Genomic DNA, 15,124 nt, shown 5'->3' on the forward strand with positions numbered 1-15,124 from the left:
GCCCATGTATCCTCTTGGGGAAACTTAAGCCACCCTAAAGTCTCCTGAGCAGCATGTGGTAATTCTGCCAGTTTGTTCTGTGGGAAGACTAAGGCCAGCCTCGGGTAACTTCTCTTTGGCCTAGTGAGAGGTAATTTCTCTTTGGGACAGTGAGCTGCCTGGAATCTCTTCCCATTCTTTCCAGTGGGCAGCCCACCACTGTGCCAAACAGGCTCATGTTGGCGCAGCCTGTCAATAGAGGTCTTTGGTGGGTTATCTCTGCCATTTATGAGACAGCTTTAACTATAATTTCAGCATTGGAATCTTGGGGTCTAAGAGGAAAAACATTTTCTGCTTTTTGCATTCTCCAAATTCAACTAGAGTGAACCTTAGCTACTTCAGTAGTTAGGATGTTGTGTCCCCAGGACAGCACTACTGGGAGGTGGTGCAGACTGGGAGAAAAGGCCAAGTGGGAGCTTCCTAGCACACTGGGCAAGCGCCTTCAAAGGAGACCATGGGAATCCTTTTTTTGCTTCCTGGCCTGGAAGAGAGTGACTTACTTTACCACATACTCATGACAGGAGGTGCTACCTCAGACCCGGAGCCAAACTGATCCTGGGTACTAGAGTCATCTCAAATTGTGAACCAAAAATAAACCTGTCCGATTGTTTCAGATGTTTGTGATAGAAATGGAAGGCTGCTTAACACAACTACTTAAGAGTTCAAAGTTGAAAATGAGTTTAAATAATGCAGCTTGAGCAATACATCACGCTAATGAATGTCTAAGTCATTGCTGCATTTAAATCCTTATATCATTTTAAAGGATGAGTCCCCTTTTCCTTATTACTTTAAGAAACACCACTAATGGCTTAGAGTGGAGAGCATATTGTCCCAGTGACCAAGGATTCAGAGGCAAGTCTCTGACTACCATGCATGGTCTATTTCCTACAACATTTTCGGGTAGGACTGAAAAACAGCACCCTGAGCTAGAAGTCTAGGATTGCTAACTGGGATTGACAACTCATTCCCTGCATGATGATGGAAACAGAACACGCAGTTGTCCAGTGTTGTCTCTTGTATGAGTAAAGGACAGCTAGACTCAATGTGGTGTGCCCACCTGTAATCTTTGCACTTGGGAGTGAAGGCAGGAGGATCAGGAGGAGTTCAAGGCCAGCCTGAACTACAAAGTGAATTGGAGGTTAGCCTGGTCTACATGAGACTCCACCTCAGAAAAAAAAAGTTAAGTGGATTTTTAAAAAATATATAATCTAGAAGATTGGCATTTTTGCCATAATCTAAATGGCACAAAACTTTTGCCTTGCTTTATAACCCTTTGTACTATCTCTGGCTCCAGCAACCCTTACAGCTAAATCCAAAAAGACACTACCTAGCATCATCCCTCCTCTGCTGTGGCCTGCTCTCTTGCTTTTTGACACTATAGCAATCATAAACATCACCCCAAAGCACAAGTGTTTACATCCCAAGGAATCTGCCGGCCCTGCTCTTCCATCTATTGGCTCTTTCGCCTGCTGTCATTGGCATTCTTCGGGAATGACAGCCTCTCCTTCAAATTAGAGTATTCTAGCAGACCACTTAATTCCTGAGAAATTAGTGCTTCTTTGGGGAGCTGACACTTAAGGGAAGACTGTGTGGCTTGGTCAAGAGTCTCTAGCAATGGAGCTTCCTATGGTCTCTCCCTGATGAAGTGCATAGGCTTAGCAGAAGGCTCAGCTCCCAGGTTCTTGCTCCTTTTTCATCTATTCATCCAACAAACATCTATTTCATGTGACTTGGTCAGTCTTTAAGCCTAGTGCTAGGGGAGAGGAGAGCAATTAGGAACCAAAGCTGTTTTAAAAAACATCATATTGGAAATAATTTATTTGCCTCCTCTGGTACACTATGAACCCCTACCTTCTTAAGAGAAGAAGCATCTTTCAAGATTAAATACTTGAAGATCTGCCGGGATATAAGCCAGCAGAGTGCCCACTGCTTGTGGGTGGGCTTCAGGAGGAAGCTCACTGGAAACTGGGCATCTCTCCATCCAGACCACAGAAGCAAGACCAGGCACAGATTACTGGAACACTTTATTATACCTGCAGGAGCCAAAGGCAAAGCCTTCAGTTCCACGGAACTTTTGCAATGACCATTGCTTGGTTTATGCCTTTTGAAAATTTGACTTCTCTGAAAATTAGGGTTAGAGTGGGAGACAGCAGACTTGGAGAACAGGATAATGGTTCCTTCCCATTTAAAAGACTCGTTAGCAGCTACTAATCAGCCTGGGAAGCAAGAAGAGAAGATCTTCCCCCCCAATCCCCAGGACTTTGAAGAATCACATACATCATAGGTAAAAGGAAACGTTAATGTCTTTTGATTATCTTTTTTTTTGAGGAGTAATTTACATGGTAAGCATGTTTTCACATGTACATTCTGGTGAATTTCATCCAATGTGCTAACCCTCCTTATTCACTCACCCTTTTCGGCCACTTCCCTCTTTTCCATCCTTCCAATCTTCTATCTGGGCTTAGTGGCTACTGGCTTTGCCTTTCCTAGAATTATATGAACTGAATCCTAATGTATATATTCGGCCACAACACCTTCTTTCTGTGTGTTCTTAAACTGATGTTACCACTTACGCCTGTACCTAGCTTGCTACTTCCCATTGCTGAACAGAACTTCGTTTTACGCATGTATAATTGCTTACTTATTTGTTGGTGAACATTGGTTACATTTCTAAGTTTTTGGCTAGTATAAATACAAAGGCATTGTGTATACTTTTTCATGGACATAAGATTTCATTTCTCTTGGAAAGTAAATGGCTGGATTGCAGGATGGACAATTTTAAAAGAAATTTATACACCATTTTCTGAAACCATGCTACCATTTTCCTGTCTTAAAAACAAAACTGCTGTTACACATTATGAAGTTTTATAGGGTAATTTAAAATTTCAACATCAACTGGTGCTTTTCTTCTTTTGGAGACTGGGGATACTATCATGAACTGGCAATGGAAAGCAGATATGGCAGTTCATCCACCCACCCTGTGCTGGACTAAAATCTGGGAAACTGGAGTGGCAGTCATGAGACTTCTTTGGTTACTAAGGTGGCTTTACTGGAAAATCAAGGAGGAAGTAGGCAGAGTGAGAGCTCTGGGGGGTAGAGCATAAAAGCTGAAAAGTAAATACCACAAAGGTGTATGGGTGGATTTTGTCTCAAAACTTTCAACAGAAATCCATCGCCACTACCCTAAATATTGTAACATGACATTGGAACCCCTATGCTATTGTATCTGCAAGTGGCCAACTCCGCGCTGGCATTGTTCCTCCTCCTCCGCCAGCAGTTCCAGCTGCCTTTCACCTAGCCCCAAGGCACAGTTCCTCTGTTTTAATTTGCCTTACTCAGAGAGATGTGTGTGGAAAGTGCTGGAAGCACATTTTGGGTGGCAGCCTGGATGCAGGGCCACCAGTTTTCTATTGTAACCCTGGGTTTTCATCTTTAAAATGAGACAGTTCCTCTGCTGACATGGTTCTCCTTGACGCACTCACATCCAGCTCTGTAGATGGTTCTTGCTTCCACCAGTTTATTATAATAGCAGGATTCCCTGCTGCTATTCCACAGTAGGATCTGATGACCTTTTCTGGGGCTGTAGTCACTGATATAAGGGTGGGTGGGTAGGGGTCACCGGCTTGCCCAAGCTCTACCAGCTGTTTATAAGCTGAAAACTAGTGGTGGTGACTATAAATAATCTGAACACTTAAGTCAAGGAGATCTTGATTCGAATCCCAATTGGACTACTGAGTAAGCTCCTTATTCTCAGATTGTGGTTCCTTGATCTCTAAAAGATAGATAAACCATTTAGAGTTGTGTGAACTGAGATAATACAGCTAACATACTTGGTACACTGTCCAACAAGGCCCATACTCTTATTTATACCTCAACTACCTCAAATATGAAGTAGTTGAACTATGTAGCAAATGTCTGCCAATTTTATCTAGATCTAATATTGTATACCTCAATACAAGAATTTCATCCAGTTAAAAACCAGACTTTGCAATAGCTTGAATAGCTGTGGTGAAAATAAGGAAAAGATGTCAATGACCAACTGTTTACAGTATACTGCAGTATGCACAAGAGCAAACATTCCAATAAGCAATGGCTCCAGGTGTTGCAGTTGGCTAGATACAGGGATCAGAAAGGGGCTGGCTTTATGATCGAGGAAACTGCATTTGGAAGGAAGTGGGGAGAACTGACTTAGGTCAGCTCAGGGAGCTTAAACAAAGCTTTGAATCCAGAGCCACAGGCCACAGATATTACTGCTGGATTCCTGTTGTACTGGACACTTCCATAATCACATATCGTAAAAGTTCCTCAAATCTAGACAGGTTGTGGATTGTTTCTTGGGGATTTGCAAGTTACATGCAGCTACAGGTCCAGCTCAACTGCACAGTAGAGCACCTCAGAGGTGAACTGGGAAGCCTCTCCAACCCCGTTTAAGACCTCCTAATTGGACTGTGGGGCACAGTGAGTGTCAGGTGAATTAAGAGCACACAGGGAAGCAAAGGAGAAGGGCTGCAAGGCAGAACATGGAACGTTCTTACAACCAGATCAGAAAAAAAGTGAACTCAAAGGAATCTGCACACAGAAAGCAGTATGTACTCCTTTCAAGATCAGCCAAGGGACAGCGGTGAATAATTCATGGCACTAGAAGAAAAATGTTTTTCGCCTGATGTTGCTTACTCACTTAACTCTAGAGTGTCTCCCTCTCACTGTAGAATTGAGGACAATCCGTGTCTGTTCACTGCCAGGAGCCTCAGTGATGAGAATACTACTTAGTCTGTTAAGACAGTAACTATAGAAGGGATCAGATCTGTCTGAGCAAAACTGAACCTGATGGGCTAGGAGAATTCAATGAGAAGAGTTTATATAGGAATCCTGCAGTGTTTTTGAAGGAGCATATTTCATAGCCCCTTGAGCTACAAGAGCTTTGGGTAAGTATGATGCCCTCATTTTGTAGAACAGAATTGAAGGACCACATCCACAGGAATATGCCTGGATCTCAAAATATTAAATCCAAAATTCTCCAAGAGTTATTCTTGCCAGAGACATAGAAAACAAGTCCAAGGACGTGAAGGAAGCTAAATGGTACAGAAGCTGGAAAGGATGTGTCTACCCAGGAAAAGCAAGTCCAAGGCCACAAAGTTCTACCCAGGAGACAATTTGAGAGACTTACAGAGAAGTACATATGCATGTGTCTTATGGGGAGGGAAAATGAAAGTATGCAAAACACCTTGCTTTGGTATCAGAGGGAAACTTTATGAAGATGTAGGTGGAAACTGAGGATGGGAGGGCTGTGGGTGAGCAGCGAAGGGAAGAAAGAACAAGCAGACAGAGGGATGAAATGCCCAGGATGGTCCAGAGTCCTGTAAGAGCTGGTGGAAATTATATTGGATACACAGAAATGTGAACAGGGTTAGAATATGGAAAGTCAAGCTGGGAAATCTGTGATGTTGATTAGTAACAGGGTGGCATTCAAGACTCTACTGAGAATGAAGAAAAAGGTCTAAATTGATAGTCCTCACTTTTCCTTTGTTTCCCCAATACACTACTGTCACAAAGCTTTCGGATGATCCAAGGCTGACTGCAAATGACACATAGGTGTGCGTCACACTGAAGTATTGAGCTACTGTATTACATTTATTGCAATTCTCTAAGAAGGTTTTCTTTGGATGATCATGTATTCATTAACACTGGAAAGCTCTTCTGCTAGAGCACTAGAAAATGCTCTGTAAACAGTTGTTTGGTAAACTGATAAATGTAGATCTATCAGATGGCAGAAGATATGAAATCTATAGTCACCATGTAAAGTTCCAGAAACACTTTATTTAAAAATGGAGTTGTAAATGCATAACAAAATAACGTAATAAATGTAACAAAAATAAATAAGGAGAATGTATTCATACAAAATAAAAATAACATAGTAAAAGGCCAAATGTTTATAAGTGAACAAAACTGTGTAAACAAACAATAATGTAAGTATATATTTTAATACTTCCTTAGACTCCTTATCATGTACTTCCATGTGGACAGACTCAGTACCAGACATTAACTAAAGGAGGGAACAATGGTGATTATTTTGCATAACTTTTTCTTTAAATGGACTGACCCTGTTTCTATGTTTTGTTTCTTCAAAGCATCTCACTCCCCTTACAGTCTTTGAAACCCCTTTGAAGCCTTACTTCATGAGAATTGTGAATTTAGCTTTACAAGGAAAACAGTTCCTTTTCTTTTTTTTTAATTTAAAGAAAAAATACAAGATCCATTATACAGCAGACTTTTGCTTTTACATCTTTACAAAAAGATTTTGCATTTTTATTAACTGATCCAAAAGCACAGGATTACTTAGATCCCAAAAAATCTTGAAGTATACAGTTAACCATCCCATAAAACAAATGTAGCACAGGTTATTGCTAATATATCAAAGACCGTATCATAAAAGTTGCAGTTTATTCTTTATAGACTGATGGGGCCATTGAAGCAAACCCAGGCCTATTAATAAAAGAATTAAGATTCACCCAAATTATAGTGTTCTGGAAACACAAAAATAATTCCTTTATTTAAAAACTTATTGAAATGTGAGCTTCCTGGAAAGAAAACAAAACAGTAACAAAAACAAAGAAGGTATTTTTCCACAGGCTTTCTCTACAGTAGCTATTAGCCAAAGCTGCTGTCGCCGTTGCTGTCTTGCCGGGTCCTCACAAACGTGTGAGACTGACACAGGGTGACTATGGACCTACAGGGACACACAGAAGCAATTCAAGGACTGGGAGCGAATCTATCAACTACTCTCACAATTACTGGTTCTCCACATCTCCTAATGAAGAAAAATTAACCTCATGATCATTTCAGAGGGATCTCCCTCCCCAACTGCCACATAAAAACTTGGTAACACAGGATAAATATACATGTTCTTAATTTTAAAAATATACTCCACCTAAACTATCTGTCAAATTTAACCTTTCTAGTTGTCATTTCATCTAGAAGGAGAGACAAAAATCTTATTTCCTTAAAATAGAAAGGAAGGAAGCAAAAAAGGAAGGAAGGGAGGGAGGGATGGATGGAGGGAGGTAGGGAGGGAGGGAGGGAAGGAAGGAAAAAAAGTGCCAAATGATCGTTTTGAAAAGTGGAGTAAAACACTGTGGGGTTGCCGGGCGGTGGTGGCGCATGCCTTTAATCCCAGCACTCGGGAGGCAGAGCCAGGCGGATCTCTGTGAGTTCGAGGCCAGCCTGGGCTACCAAGTGAGCTCCAGGACAGGCGCAAAGCTACACAGAGAAACCCTGTCTCGAAAATCCAAAAAAAAAAAAAAAAAAAACACTGTGGGGTTAAAACAAATACAGTATTGTCAACTTCCTATGTACAGAAAGACAAGTCAGTCCTTAATGATATATAGATATGTCCATCTATCACTCCCAGTAATTCCCTTAGTGCAAACATAATAGTTAATTTCCGTAAACCCCAAGACAAGTTACTTAGCAACAGTTATATAAATCACACTATGTTGGAAAAAAATCTTAGGACACAGGATGACGGCTGTGGAGGGTCTGCTTTACTCTACAGAGCACGGTGTCACTGTGTCCAATGACAGTGAGTAATATATAAACCCTATTATTAAGAAGCAAACTGAATGGTTAAACAATCTGTACAGCTCATGAGAAGTTCATCTTAGGGAGTAGCTTGGCACAGGAGACACGGGGGCTCAGAAATGTTGGAGATTTTAGTTTGTTTGTAGGTCACAACATAGTTTCAAACAAACAAACACAAAGATCTATGAAGTAAAAGGATGCAATGATATGACTCAATTTGAAAATCATGAAACCACAGAAGGCAAAACTGAACAAGCTGCCTTTTGCTAAGTGTGCTTCAAGCGGTTGTCTGAGTGGTTTGAAAAGACTGGTATGACCCATTAGAGGTAAAAATAAATAAATAAATGAAGAAGACAAAGATAACAAGATTGTTGCTGACCAAGCTCTCTTGTTTTGTATGTCAACATCATGCTGCTTCCAATACCCCTAGTCACTCCACCGGGAGGCAATGTCTCTAACAACCAAGGGAACATCACTCATGTACTGTAACATCTTCCTCTTCCCCATCAGGGTTGAACCTATTGAAATGGATACTGAAATCAGCCTCAGTTTCAGCATTCTCAAACTCAGCTGAGGCTGCAGCTGCTGCAGGGTGCAGAGCCCTGGTTTCTGGGGGGCAAAGTGCTGGTGTCTGACCAGGGCTGCTGTGGTTATTAACAGGACTGGACTTCTGTTTGGGTGGAGATGGCAGGATAGCATTGGGAAATCCCATGTTGTTAAGAGCCTCCAAGGTTCCATCTGGGTCAATCATGGCGTTGATCACTGAAGGAAATAAAAAATAAAAAGATGTAATTCTATTTTCAGTAAGAGGTGCATATGAGCATTGTCTATCATTAAGACAGACTTCAGCTAGTCCTCTACTATTGTACTTAACCTGATTTAATAATTCTGTGGTTAATCTACCTTGTAGATTACACAGACCTGTATGCATTTCCTAAGCATCCCCTATGGTTCCAATAGACACTTTAGGAGATTGAACAGAGTAGGGCTTTGAAGGGTAAAAGCCAAGAGCTTTCAGAAACTTCCTTTTACCTTCATTGAAGAGCACTGAAAATCCTGGTTATATTTTTAACACACAGATTTTGTCAAATATGTTCATGATCTCACTATAATTATGCCAGGTGTGGGGGCACCAGAGGAAGGGAGGAGGATCAAGAGTTCTAGGTCATCCCCAGCTACACAGAGTAGTTAAGACCAATTTGCATCAAGAGCAAAACAAAGATTTTTTAAAAACCTAATTTTTTAATATTTTAGTTTTTATATTGGGAGCTATCCATATGTGCGGGAGGCTGTGGGAGTACACAACAGGTGACAACTGGTACTGACCAGGTCAACCCACCAAACCCACCTGATGGGGGGGGGACCCCACCTGGCAAAGCCATGGAATCACTGACTGTAAATGACTGGTGGTTCTGTCTGTAATTTTTCTCACGTGCCATTTCATTTCTTCCCTAATAACAGCTATGAGTATTTTCCCCACTGCTTGTGTGTTTGTATCCTAAAAATATTCCATCTTTGGGCACACACACTGCTGGGGATGGTCCAGAAGATGATTTCTGCTTAACCTGTATAATTCTAATAATATTAGAATATTTTTCATAACTCATACAGGAAAGTAATGATATTTTCAGTCACAAAGACAGCTAATTTTAGACTTCAGAACATATTCAAAGCAAACTGATTGCCCCTGGAGATGAATACCCAAGGGTGAATTCCTAGGTGTTGTTTGTTGCTGAATCAAGGTCAGACGTGAGGCAACTTTGGTAGATATAACCCTCTACAGTAATTGGCTTTTTGCAGGTAGTCCCAGCCTCAGTTTAAGTTACAGGCTTAAGGTTCAGCCAACTGTTTACTTTCTGTCTGAGAACCCTCACCAACTTAAAGCTACGTGCATGGCTAAGCATTACTCACCGGCCAATCAATGTGACATCCCCAACCTAAGAGAAACTATGTGACTTACCTTGTGCTAAGAGAATGGGTCAGGCCCTGAAAATGTAACACATAATTGTCCAGTTTGGCTGTGAGAGGAGCTGCTGCTAGAGAGAGGGGCTGTGTAAAGCTATGTAAAAGCCGGGGGGGGGGGGGGGGGGGAGAGGGGGGAGAGAGGAGAGAGAGGAGAGAGAACTGAGTGAAGGATGTAGTTGAATGGGCAGAGAGAGAAATGTGAGAGATGAAGAAAAAGCATGAGAGAAGTGTGAGAGAGTCAGTGAATGAAGAAGTGTGTGTGTGTGTTTGTGTGTGGTGTGAGAGAGAGAGACAGAGAGACAGAGAACGAGCTATGTGAAAGACCTGCTGCTATGTAGAGGAGCTATGGAAAGGAACTATATAAAAAGCTGTGTGAGAGGATGTGAAGAACTGTGTAAAGTGCTGTACGGTGAGAGCGCTATGTAAATGAGATGTATAGCTGTGGCCGTGTGGAGATTTGTGGCTACGGCGATTTGGAGACAAGGAAGATGAAGCTGTATAGAAAAGAGATGTAGAACAGAAATGTATGTAAAAGAAAGATGTGTAGCTGTGTGAAAATAGATGTAACTGTGTACAGAAATGTGTGGCCATGTAAGAAAAAGATGTATGTATGTAGAGAGAGATATATAGCTGTATGTAAAAACTGTAGCAGTGTGGAGACAGATTCTCAGGGGGGATTATTTAAGATGAAGTAAAAGAGAAAGTTACCATCAGAAAGTATGTGTGTTTCCTTATTTTTCTCCTCAGATAGACAGAAACTTAGTTCTAAAGGCCTTCAGATCCTTTATATAGAGTTGTAAAACTCCCCTTTTATGAATAATTTGGATATATTTAGCTCTATACTTTTATATGTACTGGTTGGTACACTTAGTCAAATACTGTCTCAATAATTAAGAATATATTAAGAAATACATTTTCAGAAATAGAATACACTGAGCTGGTTTCAAACTCAATCCTCCTGCCTCTGCCTCCTGAATGCTGGGATTATAGACATCCATTAGAACACCCTACACTACCACATCCAGAAGTATAATTAATTCATTTAGTAGTAAATTTACCTTGTAACTGTTTTTCAACTCTTTTCAGCTCTTGTAAAATAGAAGAAATCTCCTGCAGGGAAAGCAATACTCCAAATTAGCTTACTAAAACACTCTCAGATTACAAGCAATGCATCTCATCATCTCTATAGTACTGCATTAGTAGCTATATCAAAGGACACCCAGCGAACAAGATCCCAATTAGAATTTTTAATAATGAAATGGAGTAATTTTTTTTCAATAATACTAATAGAAGTTCAAGGCAATCTACTACTATAGAAAGGAAGGTTTTCAAACATCCGTTTCAATCAATTTTGCAACATTTTAACAATGTGCCTATGAGTTTTCTTTGGAAAAATATATAAAGTGAAACATCAACATAGGAGAATAATATGATAAATCCATGCTTTTTAAAAGACAAATATGTCAACTTAAAATTTAAGTTCTAAATTCAAAGCTACTTCTTTATAATGTATAATACTCATGTGAACAAGATGAATCACAGTGAGAAACACAGAAGACCCTCCTTAGTATTCTCTGCAACCTTGAAACAACTGATATTTTAAACAGCACTGTTTGAAATGTACTGAGTCTATTCATTCATACAGTCTTTTAGAATGTAAACTAACAAATATTCAAAACTATTTCTTTCCCTGCAAATGAAGCCATGCCACTGAAATGTTTACTTTTGAAAAACCACCATACCATACTTGAGGTCTTCACAATAGGAACTTCACTTTCAGCTCTTAACTTGCTCTCTATGTCATCCCAATTCCGATCCTTGTCTTTAAATAATATTCTACAGATCAAAAACACAAGCATTTTAACCTTTCAGGGTTTTGATGATAATATCAAAATCAAGATATTTCAAAACTACATAAAGAAAAATAAAACAATTATTGAATGAACTCAGAATTAATAATTAGTTAATACTATCAATTCATGCATGTGAAAACCTATTAAAAACATAACTAACTGGGTACTAATAAATGCCCAAAACTCTTTAATATTCATCTTATTTTTAGCTGAAAACTGAATAGAAGTGTTGTTATTATTTGTAACTAATGATATACCCACTGCTTAAGAAAGCTTAACTTTATTGTGGTACAAATGTAAAGTATAAGTAAAGCAAAATTAATAAAATATGCTTATTAGGTATGTAACTGTTGGTTAAAACTTCTTTACACAGGAACCATCAACCTTGTTGATGGATCAAATTCTGAACATTACCTTAAAGATGGAAAATTGGACTACTTACTATACTACTATTCAAATTCTTAATTCATTTTAATGTACATAACTTAGGAGTTAAAACAGTGTAAATTTTATATATTTCTAACAAAAAGAACTGATAACTGTTCTATATGAGAAACTAAACTCAAATTTCTTAGTCTTACAACTTTTTGTCAACCAAATGCAGAATTCTCTCTCCAATACATTAAAATCTCTGAGACACAAGTCAGAAGTTTGAGAAAGATTTAAGCACCTTTCTATTTAAGTTCTCCAATAAATCTAGTCTGGAAATCTACTTTAACTAAATCCTGTACATTAACAGTCTTTTTTTTTTTTAATTTTTAAAGATTTATTTATTTACTATGTATACAATGGTTCTGCCTGCATGCCAGAAGAGGGCATCAGATCTCATTTCAGATGGTTGTGAGCCACCATGTGGTTGCTAGCAATTGAACTCAGAACTTCTGGAAGAGCAGTCAGTGCTCTCAACCTCTGAGTCACCTCTCCAGCCCTCACATTAACAGTCTTAATGGTATTTCCTCAAATGTTATTTAAAAGCACACAATCAAAATCAAGTTGTGAACATCTGTAATTTTTCATAACCAGGTTAAGAAAGGTGAAAAGCCTGCAGAATAAAATTCTTCTGAGCTCTGAAATTTTCCAAATTGAAAAGACTGAATCTTAATGCCAGGCACCTAAGAGCTTCATCTAATGACTATGATATCAAGGACTAAGAAATGTATTGTGCCTTTTTAAAAGGTCTTTTTAGCAACAAGGCTTATGGAAAGTAAGAAAATAACAAGGACTCTATAGGCAAAGTGAAAACTACAATGGTCCTGTACAATCAAAGAAGTATGTGTTTAGAGATACTGAGGTGCTAAAAAGTCAGTGAATTTTTCCAGAAGATAATGAATGAGTATAACACACATGGCTTCTAGAACTCCTAAAAATTTCCTTGTTGGTGAAAAGAACATAGGACAGTTACTCAAGGCTCCTAATTCACTGAAAACAATGTCCTATTAGAAGAATAAGCTTATTTTTAAAAGTAAGATGTCAAACCTATCACACTCTGGCTTTAGGAAATTAACTCTAATCACTTATGTGGATGCCAAGGAAGCAGAAAATCACATCAGTATGTTATTTTAGACAATGCTATACTGGTCAAAACTTTTTTACTTAAAATGGTTGTTGAACAATGGTCATCACATTATAATTACATTCAAAAGAGTAGCTGGGCTAAGCTCCACCAAGAAAACAGTAAATTTCAAAGCTTATTTCATTTAAAATTAGCAAACTAAAAATTCTTTCCAATGAAGTTGTTGGCATTGGGAGAAAAATGTCTAAGTCCTTAATACAAGCAGTCTGGGATGTAAACAGCAGTTTACCACCTGAGGGCCAATTGTCATGGGGCTGGAAAGTGGCAAAAATGCTGGACGCAGGAATAGTCAACTTAAGTATGCACACACTTAGATTTTCACTGGCATCTGAGTTTGTTTCTAAGCTGTGGTCATTCCCCAAACCACCATGGCAATTCGCATGCAGAAGGCCAATCTGTATCCTTTAGATTTGGTTATCAGAAATCACACACTTTTTAAAACTTTCCCCCCACCTCCCCTTCCAAATAGCTGAGGTGAAAGTAAACCTTCTGTTGTAGAATATTTGTACACTGTATGAAGATGTGCTGCTGTGATTGGTGTAATAAAAAGCTGAGTAGTCAATAGCAGGACTTCCAGGCACAGAGAGAACTCTGGGAAGAATAAAGGCGAAGTCACCAACCAGATGCAGAGGAAGCAGGATGGGCAGTGTAAAGGTAACTGAGCCACATAGAAGAATGTAGATTAAAAAGTATGGGTTAATTTAAGTTATAAGAACTAGTTAGAAACAAGCCTAAGCTAAGACTGTGTTTTCATAATTAATACTAAGTCTCTGTGTTGATTCTTGTGAGCTGGCAGCACAAAGAAAAATTCGGCTATAATCTTCCATTTCCTTTTACTCTTAACTAGACATAAATCCATCATATATGATCCTATACACTGATCCATCGTATCTGTGCCTCAAGCTTGGCATTCAGCGATAAATTTCATAAAAATAATCAAGACATTTTATCATCATTATTATATTTTATAAAGTCTGCCATAAGCTTTACACATACCAAAACCTCAAAGCTCACATGGAAGGCAATTTAAACACATGTAACATTTGCTATTTATGTCACTAAGTCATTTATAGAGATCTTTAAAGTTTTCCCCAACCATCAAATTTCAAAATTAGTAAAATTAATTAACTTAATTAAACTATGTAGTACCCGGACTCACTTAATTAAATGTGAAATCCACAGTATTTTCCTGTGAGGGAGTCTGGGAATGAGTTCAGTGCAGACAGGGCCAGATGCTAGATGCAAGGCACAAGGCAGGCAGTCTAGGATACTATGTTCTATGAGTGACTCCCTGGATAAGGATCTAGCTATTAGGGGAGGGGATTTTTAATTCAGTAAGGTAGGGATAAAATTGTATGATATATTCAAGCCTTCCCATCAGCAAGTCACATATGACCATACAATGTGACTCGTGTGACATTTTCATAGACAACAGTGTATAGAGAGAGCACTCATTTATTACCATCTCATGACATTTTAGGGTGCAGTATAAACAGTAATCAACTCTGCTCAAGCTGACCCTTGCTTGCCTTTATACAGCATCGGCTGCCACCATGCCCCTTGCCCTTCCTTGTCTCACTTCAATTCACTCCTCTTCTATGAATTTCCCCAAAGGCCTTTGGTATGGGTTTTCATACGATCTTATCCTGTATTTCCTTCCCAATACACTGTCACTCAGAACTATAATCTTACATTTTCATATCTCCCTTCTTTTTTTTTAAATGTTAATTCAGGATCTTATTTATTTATTTTTGGTTTTTCAAGACAGGGTTTTTCTGTGTAGCTTTGGAGCCTGTCCTGGAACTCACTCTGTAGACCAGGCTGGCCTCGAACTCACAGAGATCCACCTGGCTCTGCCTCCCGAGTGCTGGGATTAAAGGCGGGTGCTACCACTGCCCAGCCCATATCTGCCTTCTGTACTTAATTGTGAAGGAGTCAAAAAGAATGCTGGAAATAACATACAGCCACAAATCAATCAATGAATATATTTGGAGACTTTAATAGCACTCCACCTATGGTGATATTTTATTTGTACTGAAATGTGATTTTATTTGTATGTTAATAAATACAGTTGCTTGGGGGTCAGAGCTAATAGCAAGCCATAGCAGAGCTGGGC

At 39.2% G+C, this 15,124-nt stretch overlaps 1 protein-coding gene across 23 annotated transcripts in view; it reads right to left on the reverse strand.

The window, feature by feature from the left end:
* Positions 1-5,836: 5,836 nt before the first annotated feature.
* Cep170 (centrosomal protein 170) overlaps positions 5,837-15,124 on the reverse strand; it is a 102,888-nt gene continuing 93,600 nt past the window's right edge. For all 23 annotated transcript variants that reach the window (XM_042258669.2, XM_076548280.1, XM_042258666.2 and 20 more), the window contains 3 exons: positions 11,325-11,418; positions 10,641-10,692; positions 5,837-8,379 (listed from right to left, as the gene is read on the reverse strand). In XM_042258669.2, the coding sequence (XP_042114603.1) occupies positions 8,090-8,379; positions 10,641-10,692; positions 11,325-11,418 (436 nt within the window). In that variant the 3' untranslated portion in view covers positions 5,837-8,089. The remainder of the gene's footprint in view (positions 8,380-10,640; positions 10,693-11,324; positions 11,419-15,124) is intronic.

The sequence above is a fragment of the Peromyscus maniculatus genome, chromosome 11 (assembly GCF_049852395.1).
Source record: "Peromyscus maniculatus bairdii isolate BWxNUB_F1_BW_parent chromosome 11, HU_Pman_BW_mat_3.1, whole genome shotgun sequence".
Classification (NCBI taxonomy): Eukaryota; Metazoa; Chordata; class Mammalia; order Rodentia; family Cricetidae; genus Peromyscus; species Peromyscus maniculatus.